The following is a 22,467-nucleotide window of genomic DNA, read 5'->3' as shown; positions in this document are numbered from 1 at the left end:
CACACTCATATACATAGAGTCCTAATAACTGTGTCCAACTGTGAAAACATTGAACTACACCAAAAAAAAAAAAAAAAAAAAAGTAAATTATAAACGTAATTATCTATTGAAACACATCTAACAATTTATCTAATGTTTGGGATTAATTGAGTGCAATCATCTAGCAAATACTATATCTTGGTTGATTTTGAGTAACAACACACTCCATTGAAGAGCAAGTACAGTACTTCTCTAGTTCTCTTCAACCACAAACCGTTGGTGGCTAGCTAGTTACCATAAATATATACATATTATATAGATTAGGCATCTGACCGGCAATACATTCACCGTCATAATAATCATTTTTGCTACCAACTGCAAAATGGATGACTATAATGATGTCATTAGCATTGAAATTTGCAATTAAATTTAATTTCCACAGCATCGTCTGAATAGGATTCTAAGTGGAAAAATTGTGGTTAGTAATACATATAATCTCAAACTTTATTGGATCACTCAAATTTATTCTTTGATGTAGTAGGCACTGATATGTTATTTTTTTCATGTGGACCTCTGTTAATGTGTCTACATAAAAAAATTTTAAAAATGTGAGTAAAAATTAGAAATAGAGAATGAGAGTACATATAGTAGTTTTGATAAAGAAAAAATGAGACATCATGTCACTAAAACAAATGTCTTAAGTATTTGGCAAATTGTAGCCGAGAGACTTGATGTGTATGTGATTATAAATTTTATTTTTTAAAACAATTGATTAAGATTCAAGTCTGATCGATTTTTGGCGGAGATAACTGGGTATACAAACATAATTATTATATAATAAGAAGCTAGTTTCATTACATATATTGATATATATTATATTACATTGATAGATGGTCATAGATGATCATATGGGTAATTAAGATAACATCCACACATATAATTATATTATACATACACACACATTAAGCAAATTAAATATAGCTTACAAGTCTGCTAATTGCAACATAAAACACCATTAATTAGTAATTAAGATAGTAATTAGAACATTTGGCGCGGGGTTTTGGTGCAGCAGCTTCCATAGCCATGGGGGCAGCGAGAAGAAGAAGCTGCAGACACCAAGTCCATCAAATCCATATCCATTGCGGCGGCGGTGGCGGAGGAAGACCAGCGGTTCAAGGGTGGGGCTCCACAGTGAGAAGCGGCGGCGCTGCCATACCCGGCGCCGGAGTTTGTGTTGTTAGCGGCGGGAGCTTGTGGAGTTGAGGAGTTGATTTGATCAGCACCGCCCATTTCGTATAAGTTTGGATCGGACGCCAGATAGGTGCTCCAGCTGTCCTCCTCCGGCACGCTGTCTACTTCATTAGTCCTCCACCCAAACGCGGCGAATTCGGCGGTGTTATTGCTCCGGGAGCCATTGTTAGCCGCCGTCGGCGACGTCGAGGATGACGACGAGTTACCGAACAGTTTCTGCATGAAGTTCACCTCATCGTCGTACGTCTCCGTCAAGATCGACGGAGAATCGCGGCTGTCTTGCTCATCGCCCGCCGCAGCTGCCGCTGCTGCCGCTGCCGGCGGCAGCGGCTGCGGCGGCGGAATGTCGACGTTAACCTGTTGTTGGATTGAAGGTTGCTCTGGAACGAGCGAAGTTCCGGGCTGGCCGAGGCTGAGGCCACTGAAGTACTTAAACTTTATATAGTTCTCAAGAACCACCGATCTCCTCCTCCCGCCGGCGCGGCTGCTCCCGGCGTCCTGCAACGACGACGACCTCATTCTCCTCTTGGAGAACTGCCGTCTCTTGGTGGCGTTCCAGTGGTTCTTGATCGAGTTCTCCGACCGGCCGGGAATCCGCTTCGCGATCTCCGACCACCGGTTTCCCAGCTGCTCATGCACTTGCACCAACAGCCTCTCGTCTCTCTCACTCCACGATTCCTTCTGCAAAAAGACGATCAAAATCAGGCGAAAAGCAGATATCTTTAATTAAACACTAAAAAAAGAAATAATTTTTATTTAAGGAAAAAAATACATTGAATGGTGAAGAAATTTAGAGTAATTAATGAAAAAAAAAATTTAATGAATGGATTTCTGAAATCTCCATTCTTAGGAGTGATTGATGAAATCTATATGAAATTCATCAGATTAAGGCTTGTGTTTTGGATAAATAAAGCATAAATTATCGAAATTAAAGGACAAAAAACTAGGTTTCAGACAAAACCTTAATATCAGGACGAAGGTGGTTATGCCACCTCTCTCTGCACTGTTTTCCGGCACGGCCGACAATCTTGGTGGCGATCACACTCCATCGCCTATCTCCGTGCTCGTTCACCAACCTAATCAGAAGCCTTCACACATGTCGAATGGTTGAGTGAAACCTCGATCATCGTAAAAAAAATAAAATAAAACAAAACAAAAATTATTGACTGATGACGTGATCAGTTGTTTATCACTTACCTATCTTCTTCTTCAGTCCACTGGCCCTTGATGAAGGCGACGCCATTAGAGGAGCGGCGCTCATCATGTCCTTTCTCTCTCCTTGTTTCTTCAGGACTGCCAGCGGCGCTCATCATCTCCGGGTTCTGGTTACCCCAGCTCGCCGGCGGCGGCGCCACCAGTCCGTGGGGAAAGCTGCCACGGCTCCCCCCAAAGTTCACGTTCTGGAGATGACTCAGCCAAGACGCTGTCGCGGCATCGGCCGCCGGCAGCAGGCTGTTAGTACTGCTTGCGCTGCCATGGAACGAAGAAGAACCAAATCTCTCAGGGAAGGGAAGAATCTCTTGATGATTGTATCTTCGGTGAACAATCACCGGTGGGAAAGGTGGGAGGATGGGGTTCGGGAAGTTGACGGAAAACGACCGGTAACCACCACCACCACCACTGCCGTCCATGGAAGAGCTAGAGGGAGAAAGATGGATGGTTTTGATGGGAAAAAGGGAAAAACAAAAGATTGACTAACAAAGGTAACTTAATTAGCGTATACAAGTAGGAATTGGTAGTGAGTAGCGAACGTCGAATTATCATCTATATATAGGAGCTGTGAGTGAGACTGAAGATGCTATCCAACGGTTCAGATTGAATCAAAAGTGGGACTATAAGAATATGTATATGAGTAATACCACACGTATTCTCATCTTTCTTCTCACTAATCTTTGACATGTCCTGACTAATTTATAAAGGATACAGTTTTCATTCATTTTCTTTTCTTTCTTCAATCCCAATACCATGAAAGTTTTACTTATGCATATGTAAATAATTGTGGAATACAGCTCCATCTTAGGTCGGAAAGTACATTAGTTATTAGAAGATTAGGCCCAATTTAGTAAATGGATATTTAATGATAGCTGATTGAGTTAATTAGAGGGTATAACTAGTTGATAACATTAGCTGATTGTAGAAAGATGTTTGATAAATTAGCTGTTAGCTGATAGTTGTTTGATATAATTTCCTTTCTAAAAAAAACTAATTGAAAAAGTTGATTTGAGCAGCTTTTTGAATTTTATCATTTTGGAGTAATTACAAAAAGCTATTTAACCAAACACTTATATTGATTTTTTAACCAAATAAGATGGCATATAGTGACTTCTCCAATGTGGGAGTCATGAGATCTAGCTTCAATGGAGGAGGCGTTGTTGACTCTTTGTGCTTCATTAGGTTGAGAAAGTATATTTGAACAGATACTATAATGTAATAGTGACTTGTAATAGAGTCAGTAGCATTAAAAAAAATAAATAAATAAAAAACTGAGGGGAGTGTATTCAATCAGGACTTTTGTAAAGTTTTAAAGACTTTTAAAATGATAGATTTTAATAAACTTTGATTGACTTTCGTAGAGTCGTTCAAAAAATTTTAAAACTTTATAAGACTCTATAAAAGTCTATATAAAAAAACATTCATAGACTTTTATCAACTTCTTATTTTAAAAAGTCTACAAAATTCATTGAAATTCTAAATTGAATATATATCCTTACAAACTTTCAATGATTTTGATTCTTATCATTTATAATTTCCTTACAAAACATTTATAATATATCATAAAATTCTTCTTATTATATAGTTCTTCACCCACATCAACATTCTCAACATTATTATTTTTATACATAGTATACTGAGACTTATATGCTAATTACTTATATATACTATTAATAAACATCAACAAAAAAAAACTATTTCATTAGAAATTCATAACAATATTGAACAATAAAATTTATAATTAAAAAATTGATCAAATAAAATATTTAAAAATATAATTACAGGTTTCATAAAAATAAAAATCTAATATTAATATTAATAATATATTAAAAAAAATTATACTTGATATATATTGCTAGGCATCACGCAAAGAACTATTATTTGCAATAGCAATTTGAGACTATGAACAACAACAAGGTGCCACTATTTGCAACTCCAAATTAAATTGTTGTTGCGAACAGTAGTTCGCTATTCGTAGTAACCTGTTGTTAAAAAAAAGGAAAAAAATATATTACAAATATAAACTTAAAAAGAATATATAAAAATTAAAATATATAAGTATTTATATGAATACTAGCATGGTACCCGTGCGATGCACGGTCAATAAATTATATTTTAATTTTACATTTTGTTATTATTTAAAACTAAATGATTGTGCACGATGTTATGATGTAAAATACACATATTACATGTTAAACACTTTATTTCAATCTATTGCAATTGACACATAATAAATGATTATATTCTAATCGGTAATTTATTTACAAATTATTAAAAACTTCATGGTAAATCACATTAGTGGTTGAAGTACAACTCTTATTATTGTAGACAATGTTTATAGGTATAAAAAAGTTAAAAAACAAAATTAACATCATACAACAATGTTTATAGGTGTAGACAATTTTTTTTTTTTTTTAATAAAAACATCATAGAAACAATTTTTAGTTGTAGCAGATTGGACAGCAATGGTCTCTTCCAATATATTTTCTTTGTCGTCTGCAAAAAAAAAAAAAATAAATAAAATAAAATAAAATTGTTTACAATAGAACACAATTTCATGACCGTATTGAACACTGAAGATAAATAACTATTTATGGGAAAACGACATCCAAATAATTGTATTGTAATCATTAATCTCAATTTCCACATAATTTGCATATAATATAACATAACTATATTATACCATTATTATTACAATTTATATAAATATATAGTATATAATTTAATGAATATAAATAAAAATATAAGAATAAATCACCACCGGCCATTCATAAAGTTGGGCATCTGTATACTCCAACAGCGTCTTCTTTCATTATAGAATGAGTGCCGATGGGTGATTTCAGAAGACTTTCCTATTTCTGGCAACGATCACTCTAGGGCTTGCTCATTTTGTTTAGATTCAATTCGTAATTTCTACATATTATTGGTTGTCGTCTGTAATTTCAGTAGTCTGGACATCAAATTTCAGTCTACACTCTGGCATTTTTTCATTGTTATGGCATAATTCGCAGCTTGGAGTTCTATGATGTTAAAACACAGTGCATGTGACTATATATTAGCGGTTCAGAGATTTCTTGGTTCAGATCTAATTTTTTGTTCCTTTTGAACGCTATCGAGGTTTGTTCTTCAGAGCTTTATGTGGATTTTTCTAAACTAATTAACTATACTTTTTTTCATGAACAGATCTAGTACGGTAACTAAAAGAAGCCATCGATCCTTAATACGATGACTAAAATCTGGCGTTTGTAAAGGTTTATTCTCAACTACCTAATAACGCCGATACTGTATCTCGATTTAGTTTGTATGTTATTTGCTTATTCGATTTCCTGTTAACATGTTGATTTTTGTATAGAATTAATTGCCCTTGAAATGATGAATTTTCTGTGTTTGTAAGATTTTATATATTTTCTTGATGCCTAACAGTCGGTCAACATGTTATAAAACTAAGATTAAGATTGTTATATATACTAACAGTAATCTATCAGACTAATTTTATAAAATAAACTTTGATTGCTGATAATCATCATTTCTGGGTGTGTGGAGATTTATCATTAAGTGTAATAGTTCTCAGTGAATGACTTTACATGTGATTTATTATGCTAAGATGAATTTGCTAGAAATCATTCTATACTGTTTTTTTATTAGCTACATTTTTTGAGTTATTTGCACATGATGATAATGAAATCTGAAGCTTTATCCAGTTAAGATAGTTTGAATACCTGGATTTGGAGTAAACTGTGTCTTCCTATGACTGCTGAAGTTGTTAGCTTCTTCATGATTCCAGAGTTGTGTTCTGGTAAGATATAGGATAGGGTTAATATAACTACCATCTAATGTAAAGAGTTAAATGGATTCTTTGGCTATTTAATGTGGGTTAACATTGGAATACTAACATTTTTCTGCACATACTTTAGATTTCAAGAGCTTACATAGAAAACATGATTTGTTTGGGTAATAATTATAATAATCTCATTATTGAGGCTTACTTTATGTACATGTATAAACTGGAACTAACTTCATTTAGTTATAGTGATATATCTAATTTCATGTTGTACTCCAATTCTTAATTATGTGCCCATCAGTATGTGTTACATAAATTAGGACAATTCAACATTTCATGTTGTACTCCAATTCTTAACTATTTTTATTGATCAAATATTTACACTAAAGGCAACACAGAATAGTTCCCAAGTTTACATAGAGCATTTTCTAAAGTATAGGCACTATCTACTGCAATTAATTGTATACACTTGCTGGCTGTTGATCTATTGGTCAAGCTGCTCATAGGTAATTTGCTTGGACTTTGGAAGTTTAATCCAAAAGTGGAACTTAACACTTTACCAATTTTCTTCAAACCTGAAAAAAAAAGAGGAATACTATAACAGGGTTAGTCGTACAATGGCCCTGCACTATAGCCACAAATAATATATAGCATTAGAGATTGACCAGAAAAATAATATTTAATAGAGTTTAAATAGAGAGAGAAAACATTCAAAATTGTTAAAAAGAAAATTTTGAAATTTGGGGGTTGATGGTTGGATTTCAAGTATTTATATTTGAGAAGGAAAAGTCTAAAAAAGTCCTAAAATTTAAAAATCTACAAAAGTTCATAACTTTTGTAATACCATATAACTTTTAAAGACTCTCTAAAAGTCTTAATCGAATACCACATGACTTTTAAAGACTGTTTAAAAATCGTGATGGAATACCGCCCAACTTTTAAAGACTCTCTAAAAGTTTGAATCGAATACCTCCAAACTTTTAAAGTTCATAAAAGTCTTTAAAACGCTATGAAAGTCATGATTGAATACACCCCCTTAATAGTGATCAAATAAGTCACAATTGATCTATATATAAACTATTATTTTACCAAACAGGGCCAGATAAGGCATGAGTTGGTTAACAAATTACTAGAGTAGTACAAGTTTTTAACAGCTAAGCTAAGGGAATAGATATACTTATCAACTAATTAATTACAGGTGTAAACACAAAATTTAGAATTTGTATATATATAACACAAAAATTCGAAAACTTAGGTTATAATGAGTATCGTTAAAAATGGATTGATTCTCAAAGAAGTGTCTACTATTTGTTGAATAATTTCTGAACTCAAATGGTTTGATTTTCAGTAAAAAGTCTAATCTTCAATGTGTGATTTATGATATGAAATGAAGCCTATGTATAGTGGTAATGAGATAATACTAAGTATTATAAAAAATGAACTATGTCATTATTATGTCTATGCTGATCTTATCACAATTATAATTTTTCTTTTATTACTATAATCGTCTCTTGATTATGTCATAACTCATAATTCACAAATTAGTCTTCCGCAAGTTGAATTAGATGACCCAAATGAGTAAACATTGAATACTTGAGGATTTAATTTGATTAAATTATTAGTTGATGACTAATTTTTGAATTATGACATAGTCGAGAAACGATTTTCGTAATTTATTCTATTTAAAATTAAAACATATAATTTGACTAAATCTTGATCAAATAATTAAATTAATTAGACAAATAGCATGCATATCCTAAATTAATTGATGTATACGCTCAAATAATTCAATTTAAATGTGGTCCTATACTATTAGCCCAATTAGTTCTATCAAATTTTCAATGTCAAATCATAGTTCAAGACACATACACATGTTATATTTATTTATTTTTCAAATTTGATTTATGCACATAATTTGTGTTCATAGGCACAAAATTTACAACGCAAGACACTAAAATTCATAACATAAGACACAATTGCTAATTTGTTATTGGTACAGAATTCATACATTTAAGATACAAAATTTCATAACTCAAGACACAAAAAGTTACAACACAAAACACATACACATGAACCAGACTCTATAGTGATGTGTGAACCTTGGTCCATGGTAATTGTGAATTGTGTCAATGGATAGTTGATAGGGATATTGATCACCAACAATATATAGGGACTTTACATACTAGTATAGAGTTTGGGTCTTTGGACTCCATAGATAGGCAATCATTATTGTGTGGACGATGGTCCACACAAGTTGTGTGAATCATATTTTGTATATTGTAAAATAAGTTGACGGAAAACGGTCAGTAACCACCACCACCACTGTCGCCGTCCATGGAAGAGCTAGAGGGAGAAAGATGGATGGTTTTGATGGGAAAAAGGGTAAAACAAAGGATTGACTAACAAAGGTAGCTTAATTAGCGTATACAAGTAGAAATTGGTAGTGAGTAGGGACGACGAACTATCCTCTATATATAGGAGTGATGAGTGACACTGTTCGGAGAGATGCTATCCAACGGTCCAGATTGAATCAAAAGTGGGGACATAAGAATATGTATATGAGTAAGACCACACGTAGTCTCATCTTTGCTCGTACTAATCTTTGACATGTCCTGACTGATTTATAAAGGATACAGTTTTCATTCATTTTCTTTTCTTTCTTCAATCCCAATAACATGAAAGTTTTACTTATGCATATGTAAATAATTGTGGAATACATATATATACAGCTTCATCTTAGATCGGAAAGTACATTAGTTATTAAAAGATTAGGCCTTATTTAGTAAATGAATATTAGCTGATAGTTGATAGTTGATTGGGTTAATTAGAGGGTATAACTAGTTGATAATATTATTGTAGAAAAATGTTTGGTAAATTAACTGTTAATAACTGTTTGGTATAATTTTCTTTCTAAAAAAACTAATTGAAAAAGTTGATTTGAGTAGATTTTTGAATTTTAATATTTTGGAGTTACAAAAAGCTAATTAACCAAACATTTATATTGACTTTTTAACCAAATCAAAAAATGAATAGTGGTCAAATAAGTCAAAATTAATCTATAAGCTAATTATTTTATCAAACCTAGCCAGTTAAAGCAATACTTGGGTTAACAAATTACTAGAGTACTACAAGTTTTTAACAGCTAAGCTAAGGGAATAGACATACTCGTCAACTAATTAATTACAGGTGTAAACACGGAATTTGGAATTTGTATATATATAACAAAAAAAAATCAAAAAATTGGGTTACAATGAATATCGTTAAAAATGGTTTGATTCTCAACAAGTGTCTACTCATCGGGTCTTTGAATTCAAATGGTTTAATTTCCAGTAGAAAGTCTAATCTTCAATGTGTGATTTATGATATGATATGAAGCCTCTATGTATAGTGGTAATGAGATAATACTAAGAATTATAAAAAATGAACTATGTCATTATTATGTCTATGATGATCTTATCATAATTATAATATTTTAAAAAAAATTGTCAAAATCGTCTCTTGACTATGTCATAATTCACAAATTAGTCTTTCGCAAGTTGAATTTGATGACCCAAATGAGTAAACAATGAATACTTGAGGATTTAATTTGATAAAATTATTAATTGATGACTAATTTGTGAATTATGGCATAGTAGAGAGATGATTGTGGTAATTTACCTTATTTAAAATTAAAACATATAATTTGACAAAATCTTTATCAAGTAATTAAATTGATTAGACAAATATCATGCATATCCTAAATTAATTGAGTACAAGCTCAAATAACTCAATTAAAATGTGGTCCAATATTATTATCCCAATTAGTTCTGTCAAATTTTCTTTGGTGAACAATCACCGGTGGGAAATGTGGGAGGATGGATTTTGGAAGTTGACGGAAAACGGCCGGTAACCACCACCACCATCGCCGCTGTCCATGGAAGAGCTAGAGGGAGAAAGATGGATGGTTGTGATGGGAAAATGGGAAAACAAAGGATTGACTAACAAAGGTAGCTTAATTAGCATATACAAGTAAGAAATGGTAGTGAGTAGTGACGACGAACTATCCTCTATATATAGGAGCGTTGAGTGACACTATCCGGAGAGATGCTATTCAACAGTCCAGATTGAATCAAAAGTGGAGCCATAAGAATATGTATATGAGTAATACCACACGTAGACGAGATTGAAAAAGGCTTGATTCAAGCTCGTGTGCGCCGGCACCTGGGTGCCCGAATCGTCCGGAAATTGGCTGGCCCGCCTTGCGGGCTAAGTTATGCCAAACTAATCAAGCCCGTGTGCGCCGGCACCTGGGTGCTCGAAAGTCGTCCGAAAATTGGCTGGCTGTCCTTGCGAGCTAAGTTATGCCAAACTTCGGTGCACATACTAGATACTAATCACCAACAATATATAGGGAATTGGCTGGCTGGCCTTGCGAGCTAAGTTATGCCAAACTTCGGTGCACATACTAGTTGATAGGGATACTAATCACCAACAATATATAGGGACTTCACATACTAGAGTTTTCGGTGCACATACTAGTTGATAGGGATACTAATCACCAACAATATATAGGGACTTCACATACTAGAGTTTGAAAATTGGCTGGCCTTGCGGGCTAAGTTATGCCAAACTTCGGTGCACATACTAGTTGATAGGGATATTAATCACCAACAATAGCAAGGCTAAATGCCAAACTTCGGTGCACATACTAGTTGATAGGGATATTAATCACCAACAATATATAGGGACTTCACATACTAGAGTTTGGGTCTTTGGACTCCATAGATTGACAATCATTATTGTGTGGATCATATTTTTTATATTGTAAAATAATGTACATTGTATTTAGAAAATGTGCATTATTTGAGTACTGAAAGTATATTATTTTGTATAATGTACATTCATTACATAAATAATATACATTTTGTATATTAAAAATGTACTTTTTGTTATCGTTCACACAATAATTTGTCATAGACTGGAGATTGGACTCCCTAAGTAGGCGGAAGTGTGAAAATAGATCCCTTGAGTAGAGTTAATGATGACATTGACTAATTGAGTGGTTTCTTGGACAACTCATGATTTAATTAATCTAGCAATTCTTGGCCCTTGGGTTGTACATATATTATTATAGATGATATAACTATTATTTGTGTGTAATCATTTCATAACTATTAATTTAATTGTAGATAATATTTTAATTAAATTTCTATGAGTAGTAAATTAGGTGTGTAGTACATATATTATTTGTGTATATATACCAATATATGTAGGTACTAGTTTAGCATTATAATTAAGCAAATTATGCTGTGAGTACGTGCTCAATATGCACATGGTGCACACAATTTATATCTATAATTTCTATACTATATATTCATAATTTCTATATTGTAGATCTATAAATTTATAGACTCTCGGTGAGCTAAAATTATGAATTTAAAGTATAAATTTTAGTTCACCGAGAGTCTCAAAATTATGAATATACAGTATAGAAATTATTAATCTACAATATAGAAATTATTGATATACAATATTGAAATTATGGATATACAATATTGAAATTATGGATCTACACTATAGAAATTATGGATATAAATTTGTGCGCACCATGCAAGGTGAACATATATATATCAAGGTTGCAGTAGGCGCTAGGCGCTAGTCGGGCGGCCGGGCAGCGCCTAGCGCCTAGGCGGTCTAGGCGGCGCCTAGGCGGATTCTAGGCGGCGCTAGGCGGGCACCAAAAAAATAAAAAAAAAATAGTGACAGACTTGTAGTTTGACAATTTTAATGAGGTTGTTTTCAACGTTCACTCAAATAACACATCTAAATAAATGAAATAATGATAATTTATAAGTCATAATGTCATAATAATATTAAAATTAATAATTAATGAAAGACGACATCAGTCAAAATCAAACAAAATCGGTCAAAATCGGACGAAATCGGTCGACTCGGCCGAGTTGGCCGAGTTGACCGACTCGGCTGAGTTTGGCCGCCCAGGCCGCCTAGGCGGCCGACCGAGTTTTGGCCGCTTTAAGGCCAAAACTCCAAGGCTCTCGGCCGCCTAGCGCCTAGGCGGCTAGGCGGCCGAGTTTTACAACACTGATATATATATATATATATATATATATATATATATATATATATATATATATATATGGAAGAGTTCAGGTGCGGGTATAGCTTCCCGTGCGCTGTGCGGTTAAATCTGAGCAGTTGATCAAATTTAGATCAACAGCTCAAATCAATGAAACTTTAAAATAAAAAAAAAAACGCGTGTCTAGAACAAAGAAGTATAAGCTAAGGCGCACCTTAAGTGTTAGATCTTAAGCACAAACTCACGCACATTAAGTATAAAACCCACACACATTAAGTACAACCTCACGCACATTAAGCACAAAACCCACGCACTTTAAATATTAACTCACAGACTTTAAGTTTCAACAACTACTAACATTAAGTACAAAACTCACGCACATTAATTATAATACCCACGCACATTAGGCATAAACATCACGCACATTAAACACAAAACCCACGCAATTTAAGTATTAACTCACAGACTTAAGTTTTAACAACTACTCACGATAAGCACAACCCCACGCACATTAAGCACAAAACTCACGCACATTAAGCACAAAACACACGCACATTAAGCACAAAACTCACGCACATTAATCACAGATCCGCTCACCTTAATTTTGACCTAGATGCAAAAATTACAAATTTGCCACCGCGTTTTTTTTAAGCTTTGATAATCCTGAACGTTGATTTAAGCGAGATGAAAGGCCCAATTAAACCGCACAACCGCACCTGGACACCCTAACCGCACGAGAACCTAAATATATATATATATATATATATATATATATATATATATATATATATATATATATATATATATATATATATATATGAACGGATTAGATGCATTCCCTCAATGGGTAAACGGATTGCTAACTTATAATATAACACACCCATACATAATTAAAAACTTCCATAAATAATCAACAAAATTCTGTACATTCAACTTAAAAAAACCAACGACCCGGATGAATCCACACTGTTTGTATTTTAAGCACTGTTTGTATCTGAATAGAATCATATATATATATATATATATATATATATATATATATATATATAGAGGCGGGTTCAGGTGTGGCAGTGTCTTACGGTGCGGTTATTTCTTACGGTGCGGCAACACCAATAGTTCACCAAATATGCACCATCAACATTAGGAAATACACTACACAAAACAGAGTAAACAGAGCCCTACATCACCAAACACACACCATTAGGTGTGAGTAAAAACACCATACACTGTTCGGAAATACACCATTGGGGGTGGTGAGTTATATGGTGTATTTTTTTTGAGTCTGTGGTGTATTTTGTGATGTTTTATTACATTTCATTGAGGTGTGTTTTTATTACACTGTTGGTGCATATTGTTAACACTGTTGGTGTATTCTGGAATTTGACCGCACCGCCGCACGGTAAGACCCCGCCGCATATGAGCGCTCTTCTATATATATATATATATATATATATATATATATATATATATATATATATATATATATATACTTTTTATTTTTGGAAATACGGAGTATAAATTTTAGCAAAATTGCTATTAAACAAAAATATAAATTCTCACCTTTTTTTTTCTTTTTTTTTTTTTTTCAAATTTGATCATTAAAATTTATCACTTTAAAAAATTGTGAAGTATAATTTGAAATAAAAATTTGTAATTATTTTTATTTATTAATATTTGAATATGGACATGATTTTTACACATTGTCCATACAAAATACTAATCATTCTAAAAACATAATAAGTCTTAATCAAAGTTATATTCCTCATTTATGTTCATGTTTTTAATGCTAACCATTTTGTACATTGTGCTTTTAGAGTTGTACTATATAATTTTTTTGGACAAAAATACCCTTACCGTTATAACTTCCATTACCTTTTCCATTACTTTTACCATGCACATGCATCTACCATATCTTTTCTTATATTCTTTAATTATAATAATATTTGTAAAACATTATATATTCATTTTATATATATATATATATATATATATATATATATATATATACATATATATATATATATATATATATATATATATATATACATAATGAATATATATATATACAATCAAGACGTCTCAACGTTCCAGGGTATCCGTGCCCCTATTCGTGCATGTGAACTAATAATTGGATATCAGTTGCGATGGGTCTTCGCAAGTATTGGCCATTACACAACACAACACGACAAAAGTTTAGTACGCATGAAATGTGAGTCGATTCACCCATACGTAGATACTCATTGATTACATCCGCTGGTTACCCCATATGCTAACTGACGAATCACAAGACGAAATTTTAATTTTAAGGTAGCGATAAACTTCTTCTTCTGGAAGCATTAACCCATTCTTGAAATAATTCAAACCCACCCTCTATTTCATGAACTATACGCAGAAACAAATGTTTCACATTCGGAAACATCTACTATATGGAACAAATTATCCAGATAAATGTGATCATTGTTAAAGTAATCGCGACTTAAACAATCGTGACTAATTTCACGGTGCCGATTGATATACCTTCGAGAATGAGTAATTATGAAGAAGAACTCCGATTTATCAATATTTGAAATGCTTGTTGAACCAAATAGTTTCCAACATCCTAATTATCATCAATGAAATGTTCATGGTCACTAGATCAACATTTTGAATTGGGAGAGAATGAAAGGAAGTGCAATTTAAAATAATAACTATTGAAAGGGTAGGATTGTAAAAAAAATGTTGAATAAAAATGAAAGAGTATTATATATATATATATATATATATATATATATATATATATATATATATATATATATATATATATATACTAATTAAAAAAACACACACACTCAATGACATATATTTATTAAATGAAGTTCATTTCAGTCTCAACTGTTATTTAGCAGTCGAGACTGAATTTAGATTATTTTTATTTTTATTAAATGTAGCATAATGGTAGAGACATGTTGTCTCTCACCACGTGCGCTGCGTGGCGCGTCACGTGCCAGTCTTTTTTTTTCTTTTTCTTTTTTTTTTTTTCTAGAGAGAAACTTCTCTCATGAGAATAATTTTCTCTCTCCTTCATTTGTTTTCTTTTCTTTTCTTTTTTTTTTTCTTTTTCTCACCTCTCTTTCTCTTGATTGGAGATATCTTGATGTTGATAATCTCGATCAACGACAAAAAATATGACACCAATGACAATCTCTATCATCTTCATTAATGGTGAACAATCACCGGTGGGAAAGGTGGGAAGATGGGGTTCGGGATGTTGACGGAAAACGGCCGGTAACCACCACCACCACCACTGCCGTCCATGGAAGAGCTAGAGGGAGAAAGATGGATGGTTTAGATGGGAAAAAGGGAAAAATAAAGGATTGACTAACAAAGGTAGCTTAATTAGCGTATACAAGTAGGAATTGGTTGTGAGTAGCGACGACAAATTATCCTCTATATATAGGAGCGGTGAGTGACACTGTGCGGAGAGATGCTATCCAACGGTCCAGATTGAATCAAAAGTGGGACCATAAGAATATGTATATGAGTCATACCACACGTATTCTCATCTTTCTTCGTACTAATCTTTGACATGTCCTGACTGATTTATAAAGGATACAGTTTTCATTCATTTTCTTTTCTTTCTTCAAAAGTGGGACCATAAGAATATGTATATGACATTTACTGTTGAAGAGGAAATAGAAAGGATACTTGACAGAGATGAGGATGCGCCAATTGTTGAGAAAAATAACCCACAAGTCATTGATAAAGGAAAGAAGACCGTACGAAGGTATGAAAATCCCTTGCCCTTTCCTTTGCAAGAAACAAAGAAAAGTATATGGAAGAAATTTTTAGAAATAGTTGAAAATTTGAAAGTTTCTGTCCCTTTACTTGATTTGCTCTCCCAAGTCCCCTCCTATGAAAATTCTTGAAAGAAATACTTGTTAAAAAGAGAAAATATGGGAAACATGAGATGATTGCAATGGCACAAGAGTATAGGGCCTTGACACCCGGAGTTGGAAGAAGAGTGACCAAATATAAAGATTCGGGGAAGTTCACAATTCCTTGTATTGTTGGAGGTCGTCCTATAAAATGATCCCTTTGTGATCTTGGAGCCAGTGTCAGTGTCATGCCCCTTTCACTTTGTATGAAGATGAATTTGGGCAAGCCAAAACCAATCAACCTCACATTGTGCATGGCGGATCAGTCTACTTCAACCGTTGTGGGTATACTTGAAGATGTCCCTGTTCGTGTGGACAAATATTTTTTCCCTATTGATTTCATTGTATTAGATGCTCAAGAAAATCCAGAAATTCCACTCATCTTGGGGAGACCTTTCTTGGCTACAATCGGAGCATTAATTGATGCTAGAAAGGGAACGATGATTTTTTATTTTGGAGAAGAAAAAGTTGAATTCAATGCCTTCAAGGAGAAAAGTTCATGCAACATGGTTCATCTAATGAAGTGGGATGAAGACAACCTCGAAACACAGAAGTCGCAACGTTTCAATTTCACAAGCGAATGAAAGAAAGGGAGCAACAATACATTCTAATACATTCCAAATTGAATTAGAAAGGCACATTAACCAAAGCAGCAATTATATTCCTAATCAAATTGGCGGCAATTTCTAAATTAAATAAGGAGAGTCCAATTTTGCACAGGATTCCTATTCTCTTTGGGTTTGATTCCAACTATAAAATCCCACCTTCCTCAACCCAAATGGGAAATTTTTCAGATTTTTAGAGATCTTTGGAGACGAGAAAGAGAGAAATCAAGAGCCACAAGTTGTCTTGGGAAGCAAGAAGAAGACTAGGGAGATTCGAGAAAATCGTCTGGTTAATTCTTGTACTCTTTTTGTAACACCCCCAATTTCCATGCCAATTTAAACTTAAATATGCAGATAATCTAACCACAATATAAGCAAACACAGCGGAAGTCTAACTATATAAAACTGGAAAACGAAGAGTGTTATGCCATGTCCACACTAAAGTGAACGCACAGGCAAGAACATCAACATCATCAGTTTAACAAGGGACAAGGTCAAAACAACAACAATCTATTGTTCATCATATAAGGCACACATGCCCATAGCAAAACTAAACAAAGCCTGAGGGATACTACATATCCATCTCTAGATCGCGCTCGCCACTACTCGGGACCTGAAAAGCACATAACTAAATGGGATGACGCCCGGTCAGCGAATGATGCTGGTAACCCACCAATACATGTTAAGTATCATACATAGATAGTATATATATACAGAATCATTTTCGAAACAGAATACTGTATATATAAGTTCAAAGCCAAAGATAGAAGTCAACCACAAGACTCTATATCACTCACAATAAGAATGAGGGAACACATCCCAAGCCAACAAGAAGTAACAACGACAAACAAGTAAGGCTCAAGGTGTATTCTACCATCATTCAGTAGAATATCACCCGACATGCTCAACACAAGAGAATCAAGAGACACACATTACCAACACATGCCTTCGTGACATCACTCGTCACGAATAGAGAAACACACAACAGCAACACATGCCTTCGTGACATCACACATCACGAATCAATAATCCTTCCTTATGTCCGGTTCCAACCTTATGGCTACCCCCAACCTTATATCTAGTTCCAACCTTTACCTCCAGGACCCCTATACTCCAAGTCCAACCTTATTCCTCCGAGGACCGTCGTTCCCACTCCGACAATCTCCAACAATACCACCGATTTCATAGTACACGAGGGTACCGATCACACACACTTTGGCAACACATGCCTCCCAAGAAATACGTGAACCCGACACACAGGTCACAAACTCCATAATCACGTCATGGCCACCACAAGGACCACTGTCGTACCTTGGTGACTAATGTCTCATTCCATTAATCGTGCAATCCAGGTACAGCCACACACACAACACCATCATAGGAATCAATCAACGGATCTCAACGAAGATATGAAACCATACTCAACAAGGAAAGGATCACAATCCAACAACAACGATGATCACACAAGTCATCATCCGCAATTAGGAAAGTACAAACCACACACGCCAGCATTTCAACACCGAACTAGCATTCTCATCAAACGGGTAAACAAAACATAGTTCCGAAGAACACACAAGACTCACCATGGTTCAACGAACCACAAGGTTGAACACTTAGCACGATTCAAGACACCAAAACCTACATGGAATCCTACCATATAGTTCTAGACATACGAAACATCAAGAAGACACTCAAATAGTTCCACAAAAGAACATCGGGGAGTCAAAACATCAAATACCGAGTCAAAATAATCACGGGGAACAAATCCCCAAACTACACCATATATGTACCCCGCGGGTGGGGCCACGGGTGGACCCCCACCCGTGGTTCCGCCCGCGGGAACACACTCCCACAACCAACGTACCCCGCGGGTGGACCCCTACCCATCGTTCCGCCCGCGGGTACAACACCCTGTACCAAAACATCCCATCGGGGATTTTCAACACCAAGCTCAAATTCAAGTCCAAAACATGCCAAATCTCACCAAATACAACAGAATGACTTGAATCAAAGGAATAGTCAAGCAATGGCATACATGAACCCTAAAAACAAGCTCTAGATATGCATTTTCACAAGACAATGCATCAACACTCACATTTCATAGCGAAATCACATGTAGAATCCAAGAAATCATCATATAGGTAAGTAAAATAGATTTTGTAAAGCCTGGGTTACCTTTGAAGACTAAACCTTCACTTATAACACCTCTCAAAGCTCCTAACAAGGTTCACCTTGAACACCCACTTCAAGAACACACCAAAAGACCATAAAGATTTCATCTTTAGAAAAAGATACCTTAAAAAACACTAAAAACACAAAAGGAACATAGATCTTACCCTCCTAGATGCTAAAGAGTATGACAGGTGAAATATTGGAGACAAACTTTGAAGATATTGGAAAGCTCAAACTTAGCTTGGAGAGAAAGCTAGCTAAATTCTATAGAGAAGGAAGAGTTTTATGTTTTGAGTGTGTTAGGAGAAGAATGAGAAATGCCCTTAGGTTAGCTTGGATACAAACATGAGGTGTAAAGTCATCTTTACCCTTACTAAGATGAAAAAGTGTAACGAGACAAGGTAACTATTCACAAAGCTTTAGGTACAACACCTTGACTTGGGTTGACTAGTCAATTACTAGTCCCCGACTATTGAATTTTCAGGAATTTAAAGAATTAAATTACCAATTAGATTAGGATTAAAGAATAAGGATCTCGTTCTCTGAAACGCTCTGTTTTCTTCGCCACTCCTGATCGTGGTTTTTCCGATCATCTGTTCAAACGTGGATACCTCTCCCGATCGTGATCGGAGGGAGTGTTCTCCCTAGGCTGTCTAGGACGCTGATATATATGCTGTGATGATGGTTTCGTTTTCTCTACCAGTGATCTATCTGTTTCTGTTGTGGCTCATAATCTCGATCCGCATGGACGTTCTGGATATAGAAAAGTGCTGTGCCGAGATTGTTCTGGCCGATGAAGCGGTTGGAGGCCTGGAGGCTCCGGAGGCTCGGTCGATTCCAGACGCGACGATTACGAATAACCTTGTTGGCCGTCTCCTCACCGATCGGCCAATCCGGTTCGAGCATATGCAACATGTTCTGGCTTCAGTTTGGCGACCAGTTACGGGCATGTATGCAATTTCCCTGGCGGATGATTTGTTTCTCTTTCAGTTTCCGCATCAGAGAGATCTTCATCGGGTAATTGAAGATGGACCTTGGTCCTTCGAGAATCACCTGATGATCTGTGAGCAAGTGCCGCCCAATGTTCGTCCAGAGGAGGTGAAACTGGAATCCGTTCCCTTTTGGATTCAGATTCATGGACTACCGGCAATGTACGCATCTCCTGAATTCCTTTCGCAGATCGGCGATTATATTGGAGAATTCATCGCTCTGGACCCGTTCAATTTTGGAGGGGCATGGCGTAGCTTTTACAGAATTCGAGTGCGGTTGAGTGTATCCGTTCCTATCACGAGGCGCATGAAGCTAGTCAGGCGCGATGGGACGTCGCAATGGCTTTCGTTTAAATACGAGAGATTGAGTAAATTCTGTTATTGCTGCGGCATCCTGGGACATTCAGACAAATTCTGCAAAACGGCGTATGAACAAGGTATTATTCCAGATGACTTCCCGTATGGAGCGTGGCTACGTGCAGGTCCAAGGCGTCACGTGAAACCGGTGGGCGCAAAATGGTTATTATCATCGTCCACCATTGAGGCTCCACTACCCACCGCCTTGGTGGATATCTTCCCGGCTACTCTTGTGACCAGGGAGGAAGCGGAAGGGATACAGGGTGACTTGAAGCGTCGCAGGGGTGACATTGTGGTTTCAGAGGGTATGCTGGGTGATGATGTGCAGATGGCAGATAATACAAGAGTGCATGAATTGGCGAGTCTGGTAGACCAGGCTCGCCGAGCATTATGAGTTTGTTAAGCTGGAACTGCCGGGGGTTGGGGGGGACCCGGACAGTTCGTGATTTATTGGGCTTTGTGTCCAAGTATAGACCCCAATTTGTCTTCATAATGGAGACAAAAGCAACTGAGGATCGTATAGAGGAGGTTCATGTGAAGTTGTGTTTCGAAGGGAAGATTTGCGTGGAGCGAGTAGGCTTTGGAGGGGGTTTGGCTTTCCTCTGGAGGGACAAAAATGCGGCATCATTATTAAGTTTTTCCGATCATCACATCGACATGGAAGTAACGCTACCCGGTCGTCCAGCATGGCGGTTGACGGGTGACAAGAGTGTCAAGAACATCCTTTTGGTCAAAACTTAGAGAATTCAAAAGATACCAAAATAAGCAAGAGATCATATCCTTGCAAGGATTGAAAGAATTAACCAACGGAAATATTGAGCATATCAAACTCTAAACCAAACACAACCACCAACTTCTAATCAACACTCAAGATCTAAACAACTAGCTCCTAGCTCAAGCCACAAAACTAACTACTCAACAAAACTAGCAAACAAAAACGAACGCACAAAGCAAACAAGCAACTAGCAAACGGTAGCAACAACTAAAAAGATAACAACAACTAAGGAAAGGTAGAGGGGATTACCACAACACCGCGCTGGAATGACTCGCTCTCCGATTCTTCGGTGTCTTCCTTGGACTCCTCGTCATCATCTCCCCTTCGACTCGAACTGGCCTCTATCTGATCTAACCTCTGATGCACTGCCACGAACTGCGTCTTCATAAAAGCAAAGCCTTCTTCGATCATCCGATTTTGTTGGTGTAGCAAGGTGACCACACGCTCCTCGTGCGTCATAGCATCGTGCTCTCTCTTGGTTTGGGCTTCTCTTCTCTTCCTGTTTTCTTCACTTCCCGGATCACTTTCCTCAACACCGGCAGCTCCTCCCGCTTCCGCTTCCTCTTCATGGCCTTCTTCTTCATCATCCCCCATATCACCTCCCAAGCTCTAGACCGCGAGGTTCGACATTCCGATAGGAATCTCGAGCTCTGCAACCAACTCATCTCTTTCCTCGGGGGTTTTCCTAGCAACTTCTTCAAGAGTGATGTAATCACCGTCATCCAACTGAAACAAGTTGCAACTTCGCAGATTGATGGCATCCAACACCATATTTCCTACGGGCTTCGGCATACAACCATCAACGCTCACGCCCTTCTTGACAAAGATCCAACTCAACACTATACCGTAAGGTAGGCTCTTCCGGTTGTGGTCACGGCAAAAGACCATGTGTTGCAACATCAAGGCAGGCAGATTAAACTTTACCATGTCCTTCAGACAAAAAGCGAAGGTACACTCCAACTTTCCAAACAACCGACTTTTGTTGTTATTGGGCAACAAACAATCCGATACCAGCATCACCAAAATCCTTTGCTCGGTAGACAACCACTTCTTCTCCGGTCTTGAGGCCTGCGTGAAACCACTCGTGCGACCCAACAAGTAACTCAAATAGTCCCGGTACCCTATGGTATCCGTACTAATCCAAGAGTTACCACTGTACTGTGAAACTCCCGAAGCTGATAAACTTAAAAGCTGGGCTAACCCCTTTTCAGACAAAACCACTTTCACACCCCTCACCTTAGAGATGATTTCAAGCTTTCCTCCATCCTTCGCCACAACCACGTGACGGTAAAACTCCTTAACCAAACTTGGGTATGTCTCGGCCCTTATGGCGAGAAACCCATCTAACAAGCCTTG

At 36.0% G+C, this 22,467-nt stretch overlaps 2 protein-coding genes across 2 annotated transcripts; both read right to left on the bottom strand.

Moving 5' to 3' along the window:
* Positions 1 to 883: 883 nt before the first annotated feature.
* Positions 884 to 2,861, bottom strand: LOC109152177 (myb-like protein A). The gene is made up of 3 exons (XM_019299745.1): positions 2,428 to 2,861; positions 2,192 to 2,318; positions 884 to 1,911 (listed from the first exon to the last, which is right to left on the bottom strand). Exons 1-3 carry the CDS (start codon positions 2,859 to 2,861, stop codon positions 1,018 to 1,020), a joined length of 1,455 nt encoding a protein of 484 aa, XP_019155290.1. The 3' UTR covers positions 884 to 1,017.
* Positions 2,862 to 20,866: 18,005 nt separating this feature from the next.
* On the bottom strand, positions 20,867 to 21,705 carry LOC109152176. Its single transcript, XM_019299744.1, has 3 exons — positions 21,550 to 21,705; positions 21,361 to 21,468; positions 20,867 to 20,938 (listed from the first exon to the last, which is right to left on the bottom strand). Exons 1-3 carry the CDS (start codon positions 21,703 to 21,705, stop codon positions 20,867 to 20,869), a joined length of 336 nt encoding a protein of 111 aa, XP_019155289.1.
* Between the last annotated feature and the right edge of the window lie 762 nt (positions 21,706 to 22,467).

Source organism: Ipomoea nil, unplaced genomic scaffold (assembly GCF_001879475.1).
Source record: "Ipomoea nil cultivar Tokyo-kokei standard unplaced genomic scaffold, Asagao_1.1 scaffold2396, whole genome shotgun sequence".
NCBI classification, from domain to species: Eukaryota; Viridiplantae; Streptophyta; class Magnoliopsida; order Solanales; family Convolvulaceae; genus Ipomoea; species Ipomoea nil.
This window is presented reverse-complemented; position numbering and strand designations above follow the sequence as displayed.